The sequence below is a fragment of the Delphinus delphis genome, chromosome 7 (genome assembly GCF_949987515.2).
Source record: "Delphinus delphis chromosome 7, mDelDel1.2, whole genome shotgun sequence".
In the NCBI taxonomy this organism is placed as follows: domain Eukaryota; kingdom Metazoa; phylum Chordata; class Mammalia; order Artiodactyla; family Delphinidae; genus Delphinus; species Delphinus delphis.
The window spans coordinates 80,495,679-80,512,148 of record NC_082689.1 but is presented as its reverse complement, the minus strand read 5'-3'; the positions used below and the strand labels follow the sequence as shown (position 1 = coordinate 80,512,148).

The 16,470-nt window shown below is 41.7% G+C and overlaps 1 protein-coding gene across 3 annotated transcripts in view; it reads left to right on the top strand.

Moving 5' to 3' along the window:
• Positions 1 to 15,869, top strand: part of LYPD6 (LY6/PLAUR domain containing 6) — a 110,668-nt gene extending 94,799 nt beyond the window's left edge. For 2 of the 3 annotated variants that reach the window (XM_060016828.1, XM_060016829.1), the window contains exons 4-6: positions 10,889 to 11,019; positions 12,918 to 13,036; positions 14,079 to 15,869. In XM_060016828.1, the coding sequence (XP_059872811.1) occupies positions 10,889 to 11,019; positions 12,918 to 13,036; positions 14,079 to 14,130 (302 nt within the window). In that variant the 3' untranslated portion in view covers positions 14,131 to 15,869. Of the gene's footprint in view, positions 1 to 10,888; positions 11,020 to 12,917 lie in introns of all 3 variants that reach the window. The other variant, XM_060016830.1, reaches the window with a different exon arrangement.
• The last annotated feature ends 601 nt before the right edge of the window (positions 15,870 to 16,470 follow it).

Here is a 16,470-nt window from a genome sequence, read left to right as displayed (position 1 = left end):
ACTGCCCATTATAAAACAATGCAATTTTCTTGCCGCTGTGAACCAGAATGGTGAAGGATCTTGAAATCATATTCTTTGAGGGACCAGTTGAAGGAATTGATGAAGGCAAATGAGAGTTGAATGTCCCGTGTTCAGGTCCACATGGTTTTTGCCTGTGACTTTTCTCTGTGCTGAGTGATTAAAAGCTCCTTGAGACAGGGACTGTCTAAGTGTTTATTAAGAGTCCGTAGAATTAAATGTCAAGTCAAAAACGTGCAGTTTTTTAAAAGGCTTGTTCTGTGGAGGATACCTAAGCCGCTAAGGATTTTGTGTTCCTGCTTAATTATGAAGTGCAGATGCCTCCCTCAAAGGCAGAATCTTCACTGGAAATTATTGCTGGTATAAAGTCAGACCAAGAGAAATCTTGAGATAGAGGGACACGTATCCTTTTAGTTCCAGCTTCTATGCTGTTCACTGTTTTTCTGCGAAAGTAAAGAAAAATCTGACCATGTCCCTTGGTGGCTCTTTCTATGTTTGTTATGTGGTATAAGCAGGGAATATACATGTAATCCCCAGTTCAACTGAAGACAAGCCCCGCGGTTACAGGCTTTCAGGAAAGACTTCTTTATGTCGACTATTTTCAGCCCAAGCCCAGGCTGAGACAGACAGCGTTTTCATTGACTTTACTTAAGGGTGGATTTTTTTCTCTTTTAGGCAATGTTACACATAGGATATAGCCCTTCAGGGTTTCTGCCATTATACAGGGGTCTCTACACTACCTCTAGACCACATGAGGACCCAAGGCCTTGCATCTTCTTATCGTTTATCTATTAACCTTCCCCTCTCCCACCAGGGTAAAGAAGTCAGTACCTTCCTCAGTGTTGGCCCCTGGGATTTCCCTTACTTTCTGGAGAGTTCATTTGTACGTTTACAAAAGGTATTGGTTATACGTTATCCAACACTTCTGCCTGCTGTGTAATGAGGTAGTGTTCAAGCGACCTATCCTGTCATATTGCTAAATGGAAATCTTAGACTTCCTCCTTTTTTATAAAGCAAAAATTTTTAAATTAAAGTTTAACATGCATTCTGGAAAGTCCACAGATCATAAGTGCACAGCTTGTTGAATTTCCCAGCCGGAACATGCAGTGTATCTGCCACTCATGTTAAGTCGTAGAACCCCAGAAGGCCACCGGGGTCCACCAGGCTTTACACCCCACCTCCCAAAGGTAATGCAACTGTGACTGCCATGCAGATTTCTATAAATGGAACCACACAGAATGTCCTCCTTTCTTTCCCACATTCTGTATGTCAAATTCATCAGTGTTTTTTTGAGTCGCAAAGTCATTCTTTCTCCCAGAAGTACAGCAGATCATTTTATGAATATACCAAAATCCATCCATTCTGTTGATAGGCATTTGGATTGCTTCCATGCACAGCAGTCTTGTCCATGTCTTTTGGTGCGGGGATATATGCATTTCTGCCAGGTCTATCCCAGGTCCCACACCCCGGATAGGCGGTACTCATGCTTTGCCTTTACTGGATTTTGTGTGTGTGTGTGTGATACGCGGGCCTCTCACTGTTGTGGCCCCTCCCGTCGTGGAGCACAGGCTCCGGACGCGCAGGCTCAGCGGCCATGGCTCACAGGCCCAGCCGCTCCACGACATGTGGGATCTTCCGGGACCGGGGCACGAACCCGTGTCCCCTGCATCGGCAGGTGGACTCTCAACCACTGCGCCACCAGGGAAGCCCTCTTTACTGGATTTTGCCTAACAGTTTCCAGAGTTGCTCTACCAACTTGCAGTCTCCCCAGCAGTGCCTGAGAGTGCTGGTTGCTGCACAAGCTTGCCAACACGTAGTATGGACAGAAGCAATAAAAGCTAGAAGTAGGTGGAACGACGCTTTTAAAGCACTGAACGCATATAACTGCCAACGTAGAATTCTATACCTAGCCGGTCAGCTCCCCTCCTCTTCCACACTTCCCTTGTCTCCTGGCTTCCCTGCTCACTCTGCCGTCCTGTTTGCGACTCCCAATTCCCGCTAGACCGACAAAGGTTCTGCTTAGCTTCTCGGCCCCTCAGCAGGGCTTTCTGCCTGTCTTCTCAGCCTCTTCATGTGTGCAACTTCTGATCAGCAAGTGCCTCGAGGGCAGAACAGGTACAGGGTGTTGGGCTCAGCTTACCGTGTTGCTGGTTTTGCTGGTATCTTGTTCTTCAAATCCTGTCTGCCTTGGTAGCTCACCTATGCTTTCATAAGATTTTTGTTGCTATTTTCATTTTATCCTACCATTTCTTGGTTCTTCTCAAGTGGCACTGGAATTCTCAGAATCACTCTTCAGTTAGAATTTTTCCAGCAACTTTTTAAACAAAAGTTCTTCTGTCAGCCTAAGCAAGATTTTGTTTGTACCTTGAGAGCATCTGACCTACTCTAATTCAGTGTTTTTTGTTTTTTTTTTTGTGGTACGCGGGCCTCTCACTGTTGTGGCCTCTCCCGTTGTGGAGCAACAGGCTCCGGACGTGCAGGCTCAGCAGCCATGGCTCACGGACCCAGCCGCTCTGCAGCATGTGGGATCCTCCCGGACTGGGGTACGAACCCGTGTCCCCTGCATCAGCAGGCGGACCCTCAACCACTGCGCCACCAGGGAAGCCCGAATTCAGTGTTTTTGACTAAGTATTTTCTGTTAACACAGTTGCCTCAGATAAGAAGCATCCATTTGATGCTTTTGCCTGTTGCTTTGATTTTAACTACTGTCCACCATAAAGTCCTGTCTATCCTCACTAGCTTTGCATCCTTTTCCAGCCACCTCCTTGGCCTTTGTCTGGAAATAAAAACATTGCTTTCTGAGTTTCAGTGATATGCTTTAAAAGAGAGATTCCTCAAGTGAGCCTGTCACCTGTCCTTAAGAGCTGTGGATGGTGTTTTTAAAAAAGAGAGAAGTATCTGTTTGGTGGTTTCTTCAAGAGATGCTGACTGCAGGGTAAAGGGGAGCAGTTATGAGTCAATCTGGTTGATAAGTATTTATTTTTAATTTCTGCCTTGAGAAATTTCTTACTTGGGAAAGAAACGAAAAAGCTAGGAACTACTAGTCACTCAGTATTATGGGAGATTTGTCCATTTTGTTAAATCTACTTCTAGGCCATTCATTCTCATTGCTGTGTGAGTATATGCCATAACTTATTTATTTATTCTACCATTGGGCATTTTTGTAGTTTCCAAGGGTTTTTTTTGGTATAGAGAATTATTCTATGAACATTCTAGTACTTATCATTTTTGTTGGCTATATATGTAAGGGTGGAATTGCTGATTCCTAGAATATGCACAGGTTTAGATTTAGTAGATCCTGGCAAATAATTTTCCAAAGCAGTTACGCTGTGTGAAAGTTGCACAACTGATTGAAATATAATATTATTTCACTTTCAAATTTGAAGAGATCACTCAAACTACAGAAATGGAAGAGGTGTTATAGATATCATAGAACTAAGTTAAAATGTTTTGATTTGGTTCAATCTTGAGTTGTAGAAGTCAGGTACATGTATTCTTCCCACCCATCCATCTCTATTCTTAATACATTAAGCACCTGCTATATTGTGCAAGGTCCTGTGCTGTATTTGGGGAGGAGGTTTGGTAGGGAAATGCAGACATGAACAAGACTGGACTTTATTCTCAAGAAGATTATAATCTTGAACAGTACATCTTAACTGGGAGTGATTTTGCCCCTCAGGGGACATTTACTAATATATGGAAACATTTTTGGTTGCCACAGTTGGGGCTGCTACTGGCATCTAGTGAGAAGAGGCCATAGATCCTGCTAAATATCCTACATTGTACAGGTCAGTCCCCCAAAACAGAACTAGCTAGCTCAAAGTGTCAGAAGTGCTGAGGATTTTTGGAAAGACAGAGCAGATGGATTTTTCTATTCTTCCTTCTAAGTACAACTAAATTCCTAAATATTATATATATGGAAAAAAAAAAAAGACTCTGAAAGATGAAGAGAAAAAAGCAGACTAGCAAAGGACCTCAAGACCCAAGGAGGTGAGTTCTCTGGGTTTTCTTTTTGTCCCATATTTTCCAGACTTGGAGATGAAGAAGCTGGCAACCTGGAAATGCCACAAGTACCAAAAAAATAAATTCCAACGAAAGTTAGTCCTCCGTAGCCGAAGGACCAAGAAGTGGGTAGCCCAGAAAGACAGAAATCTTCTAGACAATAATCACTCTACTCCAGCCAAATACCACAGAAAAAAAAATTATAGGTCCCTCCCCGCAAGCTAACAAAGTCTTACACTTCCACACTCAACAGGCTGTGATGAGACACACCATCCTCTTCTGAGATGCTGTCAGAAAAAAGTGAATAGGAGAGACTTTTATCCCCCCTAGGTGGTAATGAGGCCTCCCCCATAGTGTCAGTAGAGACCAGGTCTGGGGCCTGGACTTCTGTCCTCATCCAGCAATAATGACATTGTTATCCCCCTCCCTGTTGGGGTTGTGTCAGAGGAGGCCTAGTGAAGAGTCAGGACTCCACTAGTGCCCAGTGGTAATGAGGCTACACACACACATCAGTAGAGTGGCATCAGTTGAGGCCATGTGGGGATCATTAACAAGGCACTCCTACCACTCTCAGCCAGCAAGGTATCATAGGAGGCCTAGTGAGGAGCTGGAAATCCCACTTCCATCGAGAAATAATTAGGAGAGCCCTCTCAGCTGTGAAAGGAGACAGAGTAGGGAACCTGGACTTGACTGCTACCTAGCAGTAATGAGGCAGCAGCCCCCCTTCCCCTACTGGGACTGTATCAGAGGACGTTAGCTAAAACAGAAGGTTTAAATAAGATCCAGATGACTATACTACCCAAAGCAATCTACAGATTCAGTGCAATCCCTATCAAACTACCAATGGCATTTTTCACAGAACTAGAACAAAAAATTTCACAATTTGTATGGAAACACAAGAGACCCCGAATAGCCAAAGCAATCTTGAAAAAGAAAAACAAAGCTGGAGGAATCAGACTCCCTGACTTCAGACTATATGACAAAGCTACATTAATCAAGACAGTATGGTACTGGCACAAAAATTGATATATAGGTAAATGGAACAGGATAGAAAGCCCAGAGATAAACCCATGCAAATATGGTCCCCTATCTTTGACAAAAGGAGGCAAGAATATACAATGGAGAAAAGACAGCCTCTTCAATAAGTGGTGCTGGGAAAACTGGACAGCTACATATAAAAAAATGAAATTAGAACACTCCCTAACACCGTACACAAAAGTAAACTTAATATGGATTAAAGACCTAAATGTAAGCTCAGACACTATAAAACTCTTAGAGGAAAACATAGGCAGAATACTCTATGACATAAATCACAGCAAGATCCTTTTTGACCCACCTCCTAGAGAAATGGAAATATAAACAAAAATAAACAAATGGGACCTAATGAAACTTAACAGCTTTTGCACAGCAAAGGAAACCTAAACAAGACGAAAAGACAACCCTCAGAATGGGAGAAAATATTTGCAAACGAAGCAACTGACAAAGGATTAATCTCCAAATAATACAAGCAGCTCATGCAGCTCAATATCAAAAAAAACACAACCCAATCCAAAAATGGGAAGAAGACCTAAATAGACATTTCTCCAAAGAAGATATACAGATTGCCAACAAACACATGAAAGGATGCTCAACATCACTAATCATTAGAGAAATGCAAATCAAAACTACAATGAGGTATCACCCCACAAGGGTCAAAATGACCATCATCAAAAGGTCTACAAATGATAAATGCTATAGAGGGTGTGGAGAAAAGGGAGCCCTCTTGCACTGTTGGTGGGAATGTAAATTGATACAGCCACTATGGAGAACAGTTTGGAGGTTCCTTAAAATACTAAAAATAGAGCTACCGTATGACCCAGCAATCCCACTACTGGGCATATACCCTGAGAAAAACATAATTCAAAATGAGTCATGTACCACAATGTTCATTGCAGCTCTGTTTACAATAGCCAGGACATGGAAGCAACCTAAGTGTCCATCGACAGATGAATGGATGAAGAAGATGTGGCACATATATACAATGGAATATTACTCAGCCATAAAAAGGAATGAAATTGAGTTATTTGTAGTGAGGTGGATGGACCTAGAGACTGTTATACAAAGTGAAGTAAGTCAGAAAGAGAAAAACAAATACCGTATGCTAACACATATACATGGAATCTAAAAAAAAAAAAAATGTTTCTGAAGAACCTAGGGGCAGGACAGGAATGAAAACACAGACATAGAGAGTGGACTTGAGGACATGGGGAAGGGGAAGGGTAAGCTGGGATGAAGTGAGAGAGTGGCATGGACGTATATACACTACCAAATGTAAAATAGGTAGCTAGTGGGAAGCAGCCTCATAGCACAGGGAGATCAGCTTGGTGCTCTGTGACCAACGAGAGGGGTGGGATAGGGAGGGTAGGAGGGAGTCACAAGAGGGAGGGGATATGGGGATATAAGTATATATATAGCTGATCACTTTGTTATACAGCAGAAACTAACACAACAATGTAAAGCAATTATACTCCAATAAAGGTGTTAAAAAAAAAAAAGATCCAGAATGTCATAACATAATACCAAAATGTCCAGGTTTCAATAAAAAAATCACTTGTTGTACCAGGAAGATCTCAAACAGAATGAAAAATTACAATTAATAGATACCAACAATGAGATAACTACAAAGATGTTAGAATTACCTAACAAATTTTTAAAACAACCATAATAAAAATGTTTCAATGAATAATTATAAACAAACTTGAAACAAATGAGAAATAAAGTCTAAGCAAGGAAATAGAAAATATAAAGAAGAACCAGATGGAAAGTTCAGAACTGTAAATACTGTAACTGAAGTTAACACTGAGTGGATGGGTTCAACAGTAGAGTGGAAGAGAGAGGAAAGAATCAGTGAACTGGAAGGTAGAACAATAGAAATTACCACTTCTGAACACCAGAGAGAAAATAGATTAAAAAATTTAAACAAAAACAAAAACAGAGCCTCAGCGATCTGTGGGAGTATAACAAAAGATTTAACACTGTGTCACTGGAGTCTCAGAAGAACAGAAAAAGTGCAGAGCTGAAAAAAGTACTCAAAGAACTTACGGATGAAACCTTCTAAATTTGGTAAAAGATGAAATCCTGCAGATTCAAGAAGGTGGGTGAACCCCAAAGAGGATAAAACTAAAGAAATCTACACAAAGACAGACACAGAAAGGAAATGATGAAAGAAGGAAACTTGGAGCAGCAGAAAGGAAGAAAAAACATGGTAAGCAAAAATATGTCTTTGACAATACGATTGTCTGTTTTCTCTTGAGTTTTCTAAATTATGTTTGATGGTTGAAGCAAAAATTGTAATGCTAATGTGGTTCTAAATGTATGTAGGGGATTGCTGAAGACAATTATATTACAAACAAGAGAGGGTAATAAGACATGAACAGAGGTGAGATTGCTATACTTCACTCGAACTGATAAAATGATGTCAGCAGACTATGATAAGTTATGCATATAATTTAATACCTGAGCAACCATGAAAAAACACACACAAAAGAAAAACTATACAAAGAGATACACCCCAAAACCCTATAGATAACTCAAAATGGAATTCTAGAAAATGTTCAAGTAGCCCACAGGAATGCCGGAAAAAGAAAATAGACAAAAAACAAACAACCCAAAATAGAACAAACAGAAAATTAAAATTAAAATGGCAGAATTAAGTGCTACATGTAAATAATTACATTAAATGTAAAAGTAAAAGGAATGGATTGGCAGAATACTAAAACACATGACCCAACTATATGCTATCTGCAAGAAACTCTGTGTGTGTGTATGTGTGTGAATTTCATAAAAATTGTAGTCTCCGATAGTTGATTAAGCTTTCTTACCCAGTTCTGATTTTAGTTGAATGCCAGTGAGTCTCACAGTAAAAGACTTTTGTTTCACAGCCTCTGGGAATTCCATGCAGTTGTGGAATATGAGATATAGAGACTGAAAGTAAACTGGTAGAAATTCAAATCCATCTTTTATCTTTTAGATAAAAGTCTTTGAAATCCTTTTAGTGTGAAGTTATCAGCAGGCTTGATTCTCATATAACCTCATTACTAACTCAAGGATTATTCAAAATGCATGGCAAGCAGGGCTCTGGGGCTGAAACTCGGTTTTTATCAATCCTACCACCAGTGATAAGCCACATGTGGTCCACCTAGTTCTGCTTGGGAAATTCTGCCTGCTTGCCCCGTCCTCTCACCCCGCCTTGGAGATCACAATACAAATTCAAGGCTTTCGTAAGTTATCCACTAAAGAAAGCTGCTCAACCTTGAGCATTTCCAAAACTTATTGAACCACAGAACCCTTTTCCACGTTAACATTTCACAACTCACCTCGGGGTTTTGCGAGGTAAGAATGGATATTTTCAAGTGATTGCTGCTTCAGATCTGAGGTCTTTACTGCTGCAAGTAATGGGGTACTCTCAATATATCTTTGCTCTATGGATTGGACTTGGTGAAGTGTAAGAAAAAATTCTTATCCAGTCTCATCACTGATCACCATTTTTGCCCCGGAATGGCAAGAATTGGCTTACTAGGTATTGGGCTTTTGCATATCATCTTGAAAAAAACAAAAACAGGTTCATCAATTGTTTCTACTTTCACATAATGGAATAAGCGTCCAGTTCGTAAATTAAAAGAGAGTTTGTTATGGACATAAAAGTATGAACAAAAAGTGGTTCTATCATGTTCACCAATTGTTATTTTAAGGCTTATCCTTAAAACAAGATAATTCAATACTTGAGGGACAAACCTAATTTCCAAAACTGAAACCATAGAATGATTTACTTATTCCATAAATGTATGATCTTATCTGCTCAGATTTACACTCGGAGCAATAAAACCTCTGGCAGCTGCTCCAGCTGCGGGAAGAGGAGACAGGAGATAAGAACGTGGCTTTCTTGAATGTCTGAAGTGGGAGTGGGGCTAAGAAAGGCGTCCCTAGCATGGCCGTTAACATCCAAGTCTGATACTAAAGAAGTAAACCAGTCCTCTCTGAAAGATGTGGTAAAGCTCTCAGGGCACTGGCCTCCAGTTGTTAAACCCCGCTAAAGTCTTAAAAAATAAATAAATAAATCATGCCATCTCCTCTTCATCAGAAAAACAACCACTCCAATTTTGAAATATTTTCGAGCCTTGGGAGAATCATTGCCAGGTGCAAAACTTTCAGGTTTTCTTGTGAGCTCATAGGGTGACCTTACTTTTACCCCACTCCAAAGAGCCCCCAGGATCTTAAGCAAGCTAGGAACTGCCCTCACCTGATCCCAAGTGATGAAATTCTGGTCAGGGGGCAGTGTGGAGACAGCGTTTAGGGGAGGGCATTGACACAGACTCAGTTCAGGTACACATACCAATGTTGGGCAAGTCTTCGCCCTTAGCGAGACTCAGGCCACTCAGGTTCTGTCAGGTGGGGATGTCTAGGAAGAATATTAAAACCCCTGATTTTCATGACTCCCAAGATGTGTCTGTGTGGTCTGTATTAGCTCATTCTCAGGGCCGAAAATCCCTGAGCTTTCTTCTCTTGATGTTAGTACTTTGGTGAGGGGAATTTTTATTGCCTAATAAATAATATCATAGAAGGTCATAATTCCATATTAGCCACAAAATATCCAAAATGTATAAAGCATGAAAAGTTCAGCCCAAGATATGGATGAAAAACACCTCAATGACATTTCTTAAGAATTATTCTTTTTGGGCTTCCCTGGTGGCACAGTGGTTGAGAGTCCGCCTGCCGATGCAGGGCACACGGGTTCGTGCCCCGGTCCGGGAAGATCCCACATGCCATGGAGCGGCTGGGCCTGTGAGCCATGGCTGCTGGGCCTGCGTGTCCAGAGCCTGTGCTCCGCAACGGGAGAGGCCACAACAGTGAGAGGCCCGCGTACCGCAAAAAAAAAAAAGAATTATTCTTTTTTTTGTTTTCAATCTAAAAGTGGAGCAGGAACTTTCTCCTAAATCCCAGACTTAGAAAGCTGATACCACCTGGAGGCCTTAAAGAATTACACTGACAAAACCATTTTTCTTTAAATTGCAAGTTAAGAAATTCTCCATAGAATCTTGGAAGAAATCTCAAGTTTTCAGACTCCTAAGCTTAGAGGGACTCTAGAAACTCACTTCATGGTCTTCGTCTGCCTTTTTGGAAAGATACTGAAATCACGCTGGGGAGAGATGGTGAGACTCCTCAATCGGGAATACCTTTCTTGTTGGGTTAGTTTTCTCCTGTCATGAATTGTAGGATCCAGCTATGCTCATAGGCAAGAAGTTCTCTTTTGGATAAAGTCATTTTCTCCAGATACAATGAATCTATTTTTAATCATTCTGTCTTACTTGGAAATAGCTGTTTCCCAGTCGTGTGTGTGAGCACACACACACACTTGGACACACACACACACACACACACCAGTATCCCCTATAGTCTTTTCTCAATTTGAAGATCTTTGTTACCTGCCTTACTTTTTTTCTTTTAACCTTGTGTTCTTTGAATGTTTTCACCCCTTCGTCTTCCTGAAAATTACTATGACTCTCACATCCTCAATCATCGCTCCAAACCTCTCCTCCCCTAAAAATAAAAATCAACACAGTGGCAAAATTTGTTGGAAGGCAAAGACTAATACCACTGGGTCTTGGTTTATGGAGATTTATGGGCAGAGAGACCAGTATTCTTCAGAAGGCCTCCTTTCTACCACGGTGAAGTGGATCTCTCCAAGGAGATCTTTGGGACCAGATATCAACTTAACACAGTATATGTTCCAGATGCTGTTAGATCCTAGTGTCGACACACCTGTTTCCCTTTCAAGCAGATTGGGCTAACATTTCTCGTCTCAATTAAAACAAATTTTCTCTGTTGACAGAGACTAGATACTGCTACACTCAGCACACCATGGAAGTCACAGGAAACAGCATCTCTGTCACCAAGCGCTGCGTTCCGCTGGAAGACTGCTTGTCCACTGGCTGCAGAGACTCCGAGCATGAAGGCCACAAGGTCTGGCAACAAAGCAAGTGACAGGACAGCATAGTCAGGCTTCCTCCTCTCCAGACGCCCACCAGGGTTCACGAGCCAATCCTTACTCCCTGACGTAGGCTGGCTTTTGACTGTCTTTATACCGTTATGACAAGATGCTCCCTTTCCTGTTGGCGCTAAAGGAATAAAAATTTATACTAGGGCACAGGATAACTGGTATAAATTATGTAAACACAAGACCAAGAGGGTATTGGAATTACTGTAAGCCCTTTCTTCACTCAGAAGAAAGTAATAAAGTTACCAAAAGGGACAGGAGCAAGGGGCCAGTTATGCCCTCATGGTAGAGCATTGCAGATGTACTAACAGTTCAGTCAGCTGAAGATGGCCAAGGCAATTTAGCTTTGATAACTTTCTGTAAAGCGGGGTTCATATCTCTATTGGGATGCTGATTTGGGGAGGGTATCCATTGGCTCCTGAGTCATTTGAGCAGGTGACAAGAGGACCATCTCCTTGTGGGATGCCTCCCTCTGGTGCCTGGTCAGAAGCACTCAGTGTAAAACAAACTTAGAAGGCAGCCTTGCCTTCTATGGAGAAGGAGAATATAGAGACTCAGAGAAAGGCAGCCTGACTCATGGTTGGAGTGGGGGATGCTCCTGCCTCTCTCGCCCGTCGTTCCGAGCTGGCTGCACCTGTGATCTTGTATATCAGCCCTTGACCTTTTTTTGGAGGCTGCCCACTTCTCCCCATCAGGCTGCCTTCCTGGTGGTTGGGGGCAACTCCCACTCTTACTGTTAGTAGGGGCTTCTTTCTCTTAAGAAGACACCCAATTTTCAAGTAACTTGTCGAAAACACAAAGAATTAATTTTTTTCAGTTTTACTGAGAAATAATTGTCATACATAATAAGTGAAATATGAAAGGTAATCCCAAGGGTTTTACTTGACCTCCCCCCTCCCCCAGCTAAGCTTGGCTCTCAGGTTATAGTGGCTACTTTAGCAAAGTGGAAGCTATAGATCAGAGAAGTGATGTCATGTGCTCAGGTGACACAGCTAGTAACAGAGACAGAGTTCAGAGTCACTTCTGACCTCTAGTTTCTCTCCTCAACATTATAATGTCGTCTTAGTCCATGTCAACTGTGACCAGACTCAGACCTCTGCAGGATAATGACTGTATAGGATATTAAGCATCATAGAGTTTTTAGAACATTACTGTGCATGTGAATCACTTGGGGATCTTGTTCAAACGCACATTCTAAATTCCTCAATTTGGTGCAAGTTTTGAGATTCTGCATTTCTAATAAATTCCCAGTTGAAGCTGAAGCTACCATACTTTGTGTAGCCAAGGCCTAAAATAATTTCTGTCTATAACCCTTTGGGGTTTATTTTTTCTTATGATGCGTGAGGAAAGCAGTATAAAGCAGGAGTAATTGCGTAAATGAAAACCCTTCAAACTTTAACTCACCCACTGGAATGGAGCTAATTATGCAGACAATTCTAATGAAAGTAAATACTTAAGTTTAAATTCACTGCGTTGTAGCCACTTCACTTTCACTGTGAAAACTTGGCAAATGAACGTTTACCATGAGAGTGTCTCTGAGAAAGGTAAGTATTACAATTCCCATTTCATAGATGGAAGAGCTGAGACCTAGGAAGACTGTAAAACTGTGTAATAACCACATGGTAGGATGTCAAAAACAGAATGCACATTCCTAGAATTTAGTCTGGGGGACAGGGGTTTATTGTGATAAACCAGGTGAAATTTCATCCCACCCCCTTAAATGCAGGGTTGGTGTCTCCTTTGTAAACCAGGTAACTCTCATTTGAGTTTTGCTGTGAGGGAGACAATTCCTTCAAAAATCTCTGGCCCCCTCCCAGACCTGCCAGCTTCTCATCACCCTTCTTTTTCTCTTCCTTTCTTTCAGGTCTGCACTTCTTGTTGTGAAGGAAATATCTGTAACTTGCCGCTCCCCCGAAATGAAAGTGATGCCACATTTACCACGACGTCACCCATAAATCAGACATATGGGCACCGAGGCTGCATGTCCGTGATAGTGTCCTGCTTGTGGGTGTGGTTGGGACTCACGTTATAGCAGCTCAAAGGCACCATGTGTCGTAACGATCCATGGGGACGTGGAGGGTCCATAGTCATGCATGAGGCATTGGCCTGACAGTAGTCACACTTGTGAAACCATAACACTCACGGATGTCTTCACAGCCAAGCACTTCCACTTACCACGGGGAACAAGCATTGCTCCAATGTAGTCATTTCAAGTCCAAGACCTCATCAAAGCAGCCTGCCCCCAAAACAGTCCCTGGGTTCTATACCATAAACCTTTGTTTCCCCTCCAAAAAATAGCTCTGCATTTACTGAGATTTGGGGCTTTTAGTTTGGAATACATGCGCGAGCCACAGGAGGTCCTGCAGCCCTCTGAGATGTTAGGCATATGTTATATGGACACGTATAGATCTGTGTTCTTCAGCAGAAAGGTCAATGACCCCTGGTTTGAGTGGTCCAGTCATGAATTCATTTATAGCTTTAGAGTTTTAAAACTTTGATTCCCAAATGAATGGACTATTTCCTTGGAGAGTCTGACCAAGTCCCTAGAAAACTAGTAAGCAGTTTGTCCAATTTAATTGTCCCAGTACTCTTCTCCCAATGGCGGGACTCATGGGACATAAAAAAAAAAAGGCAATCATAAAAGTTTTTTTGTATGGGAGGAGAGGTGGCTGGAGAAGGATTTTTCCCAACTTAATGGAACTAGCACCCTTAAGGTGACTGTTTATCCCTTCATATAATTGGTGAGATTGGCCTTGATTTGGCACCTAACTGTGCTCCATGAAATCCTGGATGCTACCTGGACCCATAGGTATCCAAAGAGGCTGACAGCAGTATGGGGCTATTTCCTCCAGCCATGAGGTTCTATTCAGGCATAGCTAATTGAGACAGAGAGAGGATTTCAAAACGAAAGGCAGATGTGCGGGGTTGATCCGAGTTCGTTGTGAGGGCGCAGTGAGTGTCTCTGCCAAACGTTTCATCTGCAGTTTACACTGCCCCAGAGCCTTCTTTGTTCTCCCTCTTCCAGATCCCCAGTGACTTCAGGGAGAAGGCTCTGCATTAAGTTGTCTCAAGATTGATAAGAAAAGAAGATGTAATATCTTAGGATGAGAAGTAGGTGGACCGCTGGAGTGATGGTGAGACTAGTAAAGAGACCCAGTAAGATGTTTTTATTTTTTTCAGATGATTGCTTTTGAAGTAAATGGTAAAACTTTCACCATCCTTCCTATATTTTTGGCACCTCCAACTTTTTCTTCTTCCTTATAAATCATTTATACAATATTTATTTTTGTATGGCATAACTAGAGACTAAAATATATTGTAAAAGATTCTTTATTCTGAACAAAACGATCGAATTAGAATACATATTTTTCAACAGTGGTAGAGCTTGTAATATATGTTTGTTGAAAGTTATCTATAATACTTGCACCAGTGTTGAAAAAACTTAATTTATGTTGTGAGTAAGAGTAACATGTTGGCCTCAAGGTTTTTGCTCGTGGTTTTCTCAGTGGTATTGTCCCAGAAGTATTCGGGTGGTGACCATCACTGGTATGAGTTTCTCTGCAGGGTTAGGGGGTGTATTTCCATGAACTTCGGTGGAGTCGTTGCTGATCAGGAGGCCAGTGTTGTCAGGGTCCATCTGCCCTGCAGAGAAAAATGTCTCGGGCTCATAAAATGAGCCCCCCTCAGGGACCCAATGTGAACTGACGGCAGAAACTCTGAAACAAAATCATCTAAATTGCATCAAAAAACCTTAATTCAGAGTTTGGTAGGTTTATCAGTATGTTGCTTACAACTGGGGCAGGGGACGTAGAGGGAGAGAGAAAGCAAGACATTTACTAAGCGCCTCTTATGTGCCAGACGCCACAGTAAGCACTTTACATGAGTCGGGTCATGTAATCCCTGCAAGAACCCTGTAAGGAACGTTACTAGTATTTACACGTTACAGATGAAGGTACTGAGGCTCTAAGAAGTAACATGAAGCCTTTACTTCCAGTTTAGGTTATATGGGATGAGGTGGGATGGAAGAGGAAGGGAAGGTGGAATTGCCACCCCTAGGAAGACTTCCAGGCCTGACATCATGGGAATTTGTCCATTTTATCATGTGGAGTTTGTCTAGTCCTGCTTCTATAGGTTGCCATTTGTGTGTGTCCCCAGACAATGTTTTCTCTTTGGGGGGGGTGTGGGTATGGCTTCCTCATTCATTCCTTTTGCTGTCAAAGAGGAGGCAGGTTGATCTTCCATCTGAAGATGCCATAAGACAATGACAATTTGATGTATATACCTACAAATACATTTTTGTGCATGGGTCACTCTCCACTGACACCTTCCAAGTACTGCATGTGATTAAAATAAGAGATAAAGTCCAAATCTTGGTTCTTAATGAGAAGGCACCACTCCAAAGCCTCCCTGGTGGTGTGTAGGGACCAGATCCACAATGGTGCAGACTCATCTGCCACCCAGGGGGGTCACTGCAAATTCCACACAGATGTGGCTGCATGCACCCCATGTACCTGTCAGAATGGCTGGTGTTTCATTCTCTTCAAAGAAAGTGGTTTGCTCACCATTCCCAGCCTCAAGGAGCCAAGGAAGGGCCATTCATGTGGAAGGCCCAGGACTAGTCATCCATCTGACTTTTCTACCGCATTAAGCCTTCCATTAAATCCCACGGTTGGTGACAGCTTGAAGTGCAAAGAGCCGCGATGTGTATATCAACCTGTGTGCCATTTATTTATTTTTAGACTCCCCACAGCGTTCATGTCAATATGGGATTAATGCCTAAATTTTGTAAATATTGTACATTTTGTAAATCAATGAATAAAGGTTTTAAGTGTATCTCACGGGGCTCCTCCCTGCAAATGCACATGCTAGTCAGTGATTAAGGCATCCGGTTATGTACAAGGCATTGATTGGGTTTCGTGTCAAAGGGAACTTCCTTCCAGGAGCTCACCTTTTCATTGTATAGACAAGAAATACATGCATGAAAAGACACAAGACAATTCGCCCATGCCAAATGATTCATGCAGACAGTAAGTGCTGCAGAAAATCAAAGAAGGAAAGATTACCAGACCTTTTGATCAGATCTGCACTTTCCCTAGAACATTTTCTTTGTTAAATCAGGAAATATAAAAAGGGGTGTGTGTGTGTATCTATATATTTAAGTACTATCCCATTAGCAATTTATTTTCAAATTTTATTCTATTCTTGGGATCAATTATGTTAGTGCTGATACAATAGAAAACACTTTCCCTTGATGGTTTCTTCTGCCACAGGAAACAAATATTTGACAAGCATAAATGTTATTTTCATCTATGCAGCAAATTTATTGCATTTTTCTTAGTAAAACGATAGACATTGAAAATGACCTTGAAAAACTCCAGCTCATTTATGATTCCTGGTTATTCTTCAACACTTTTTAT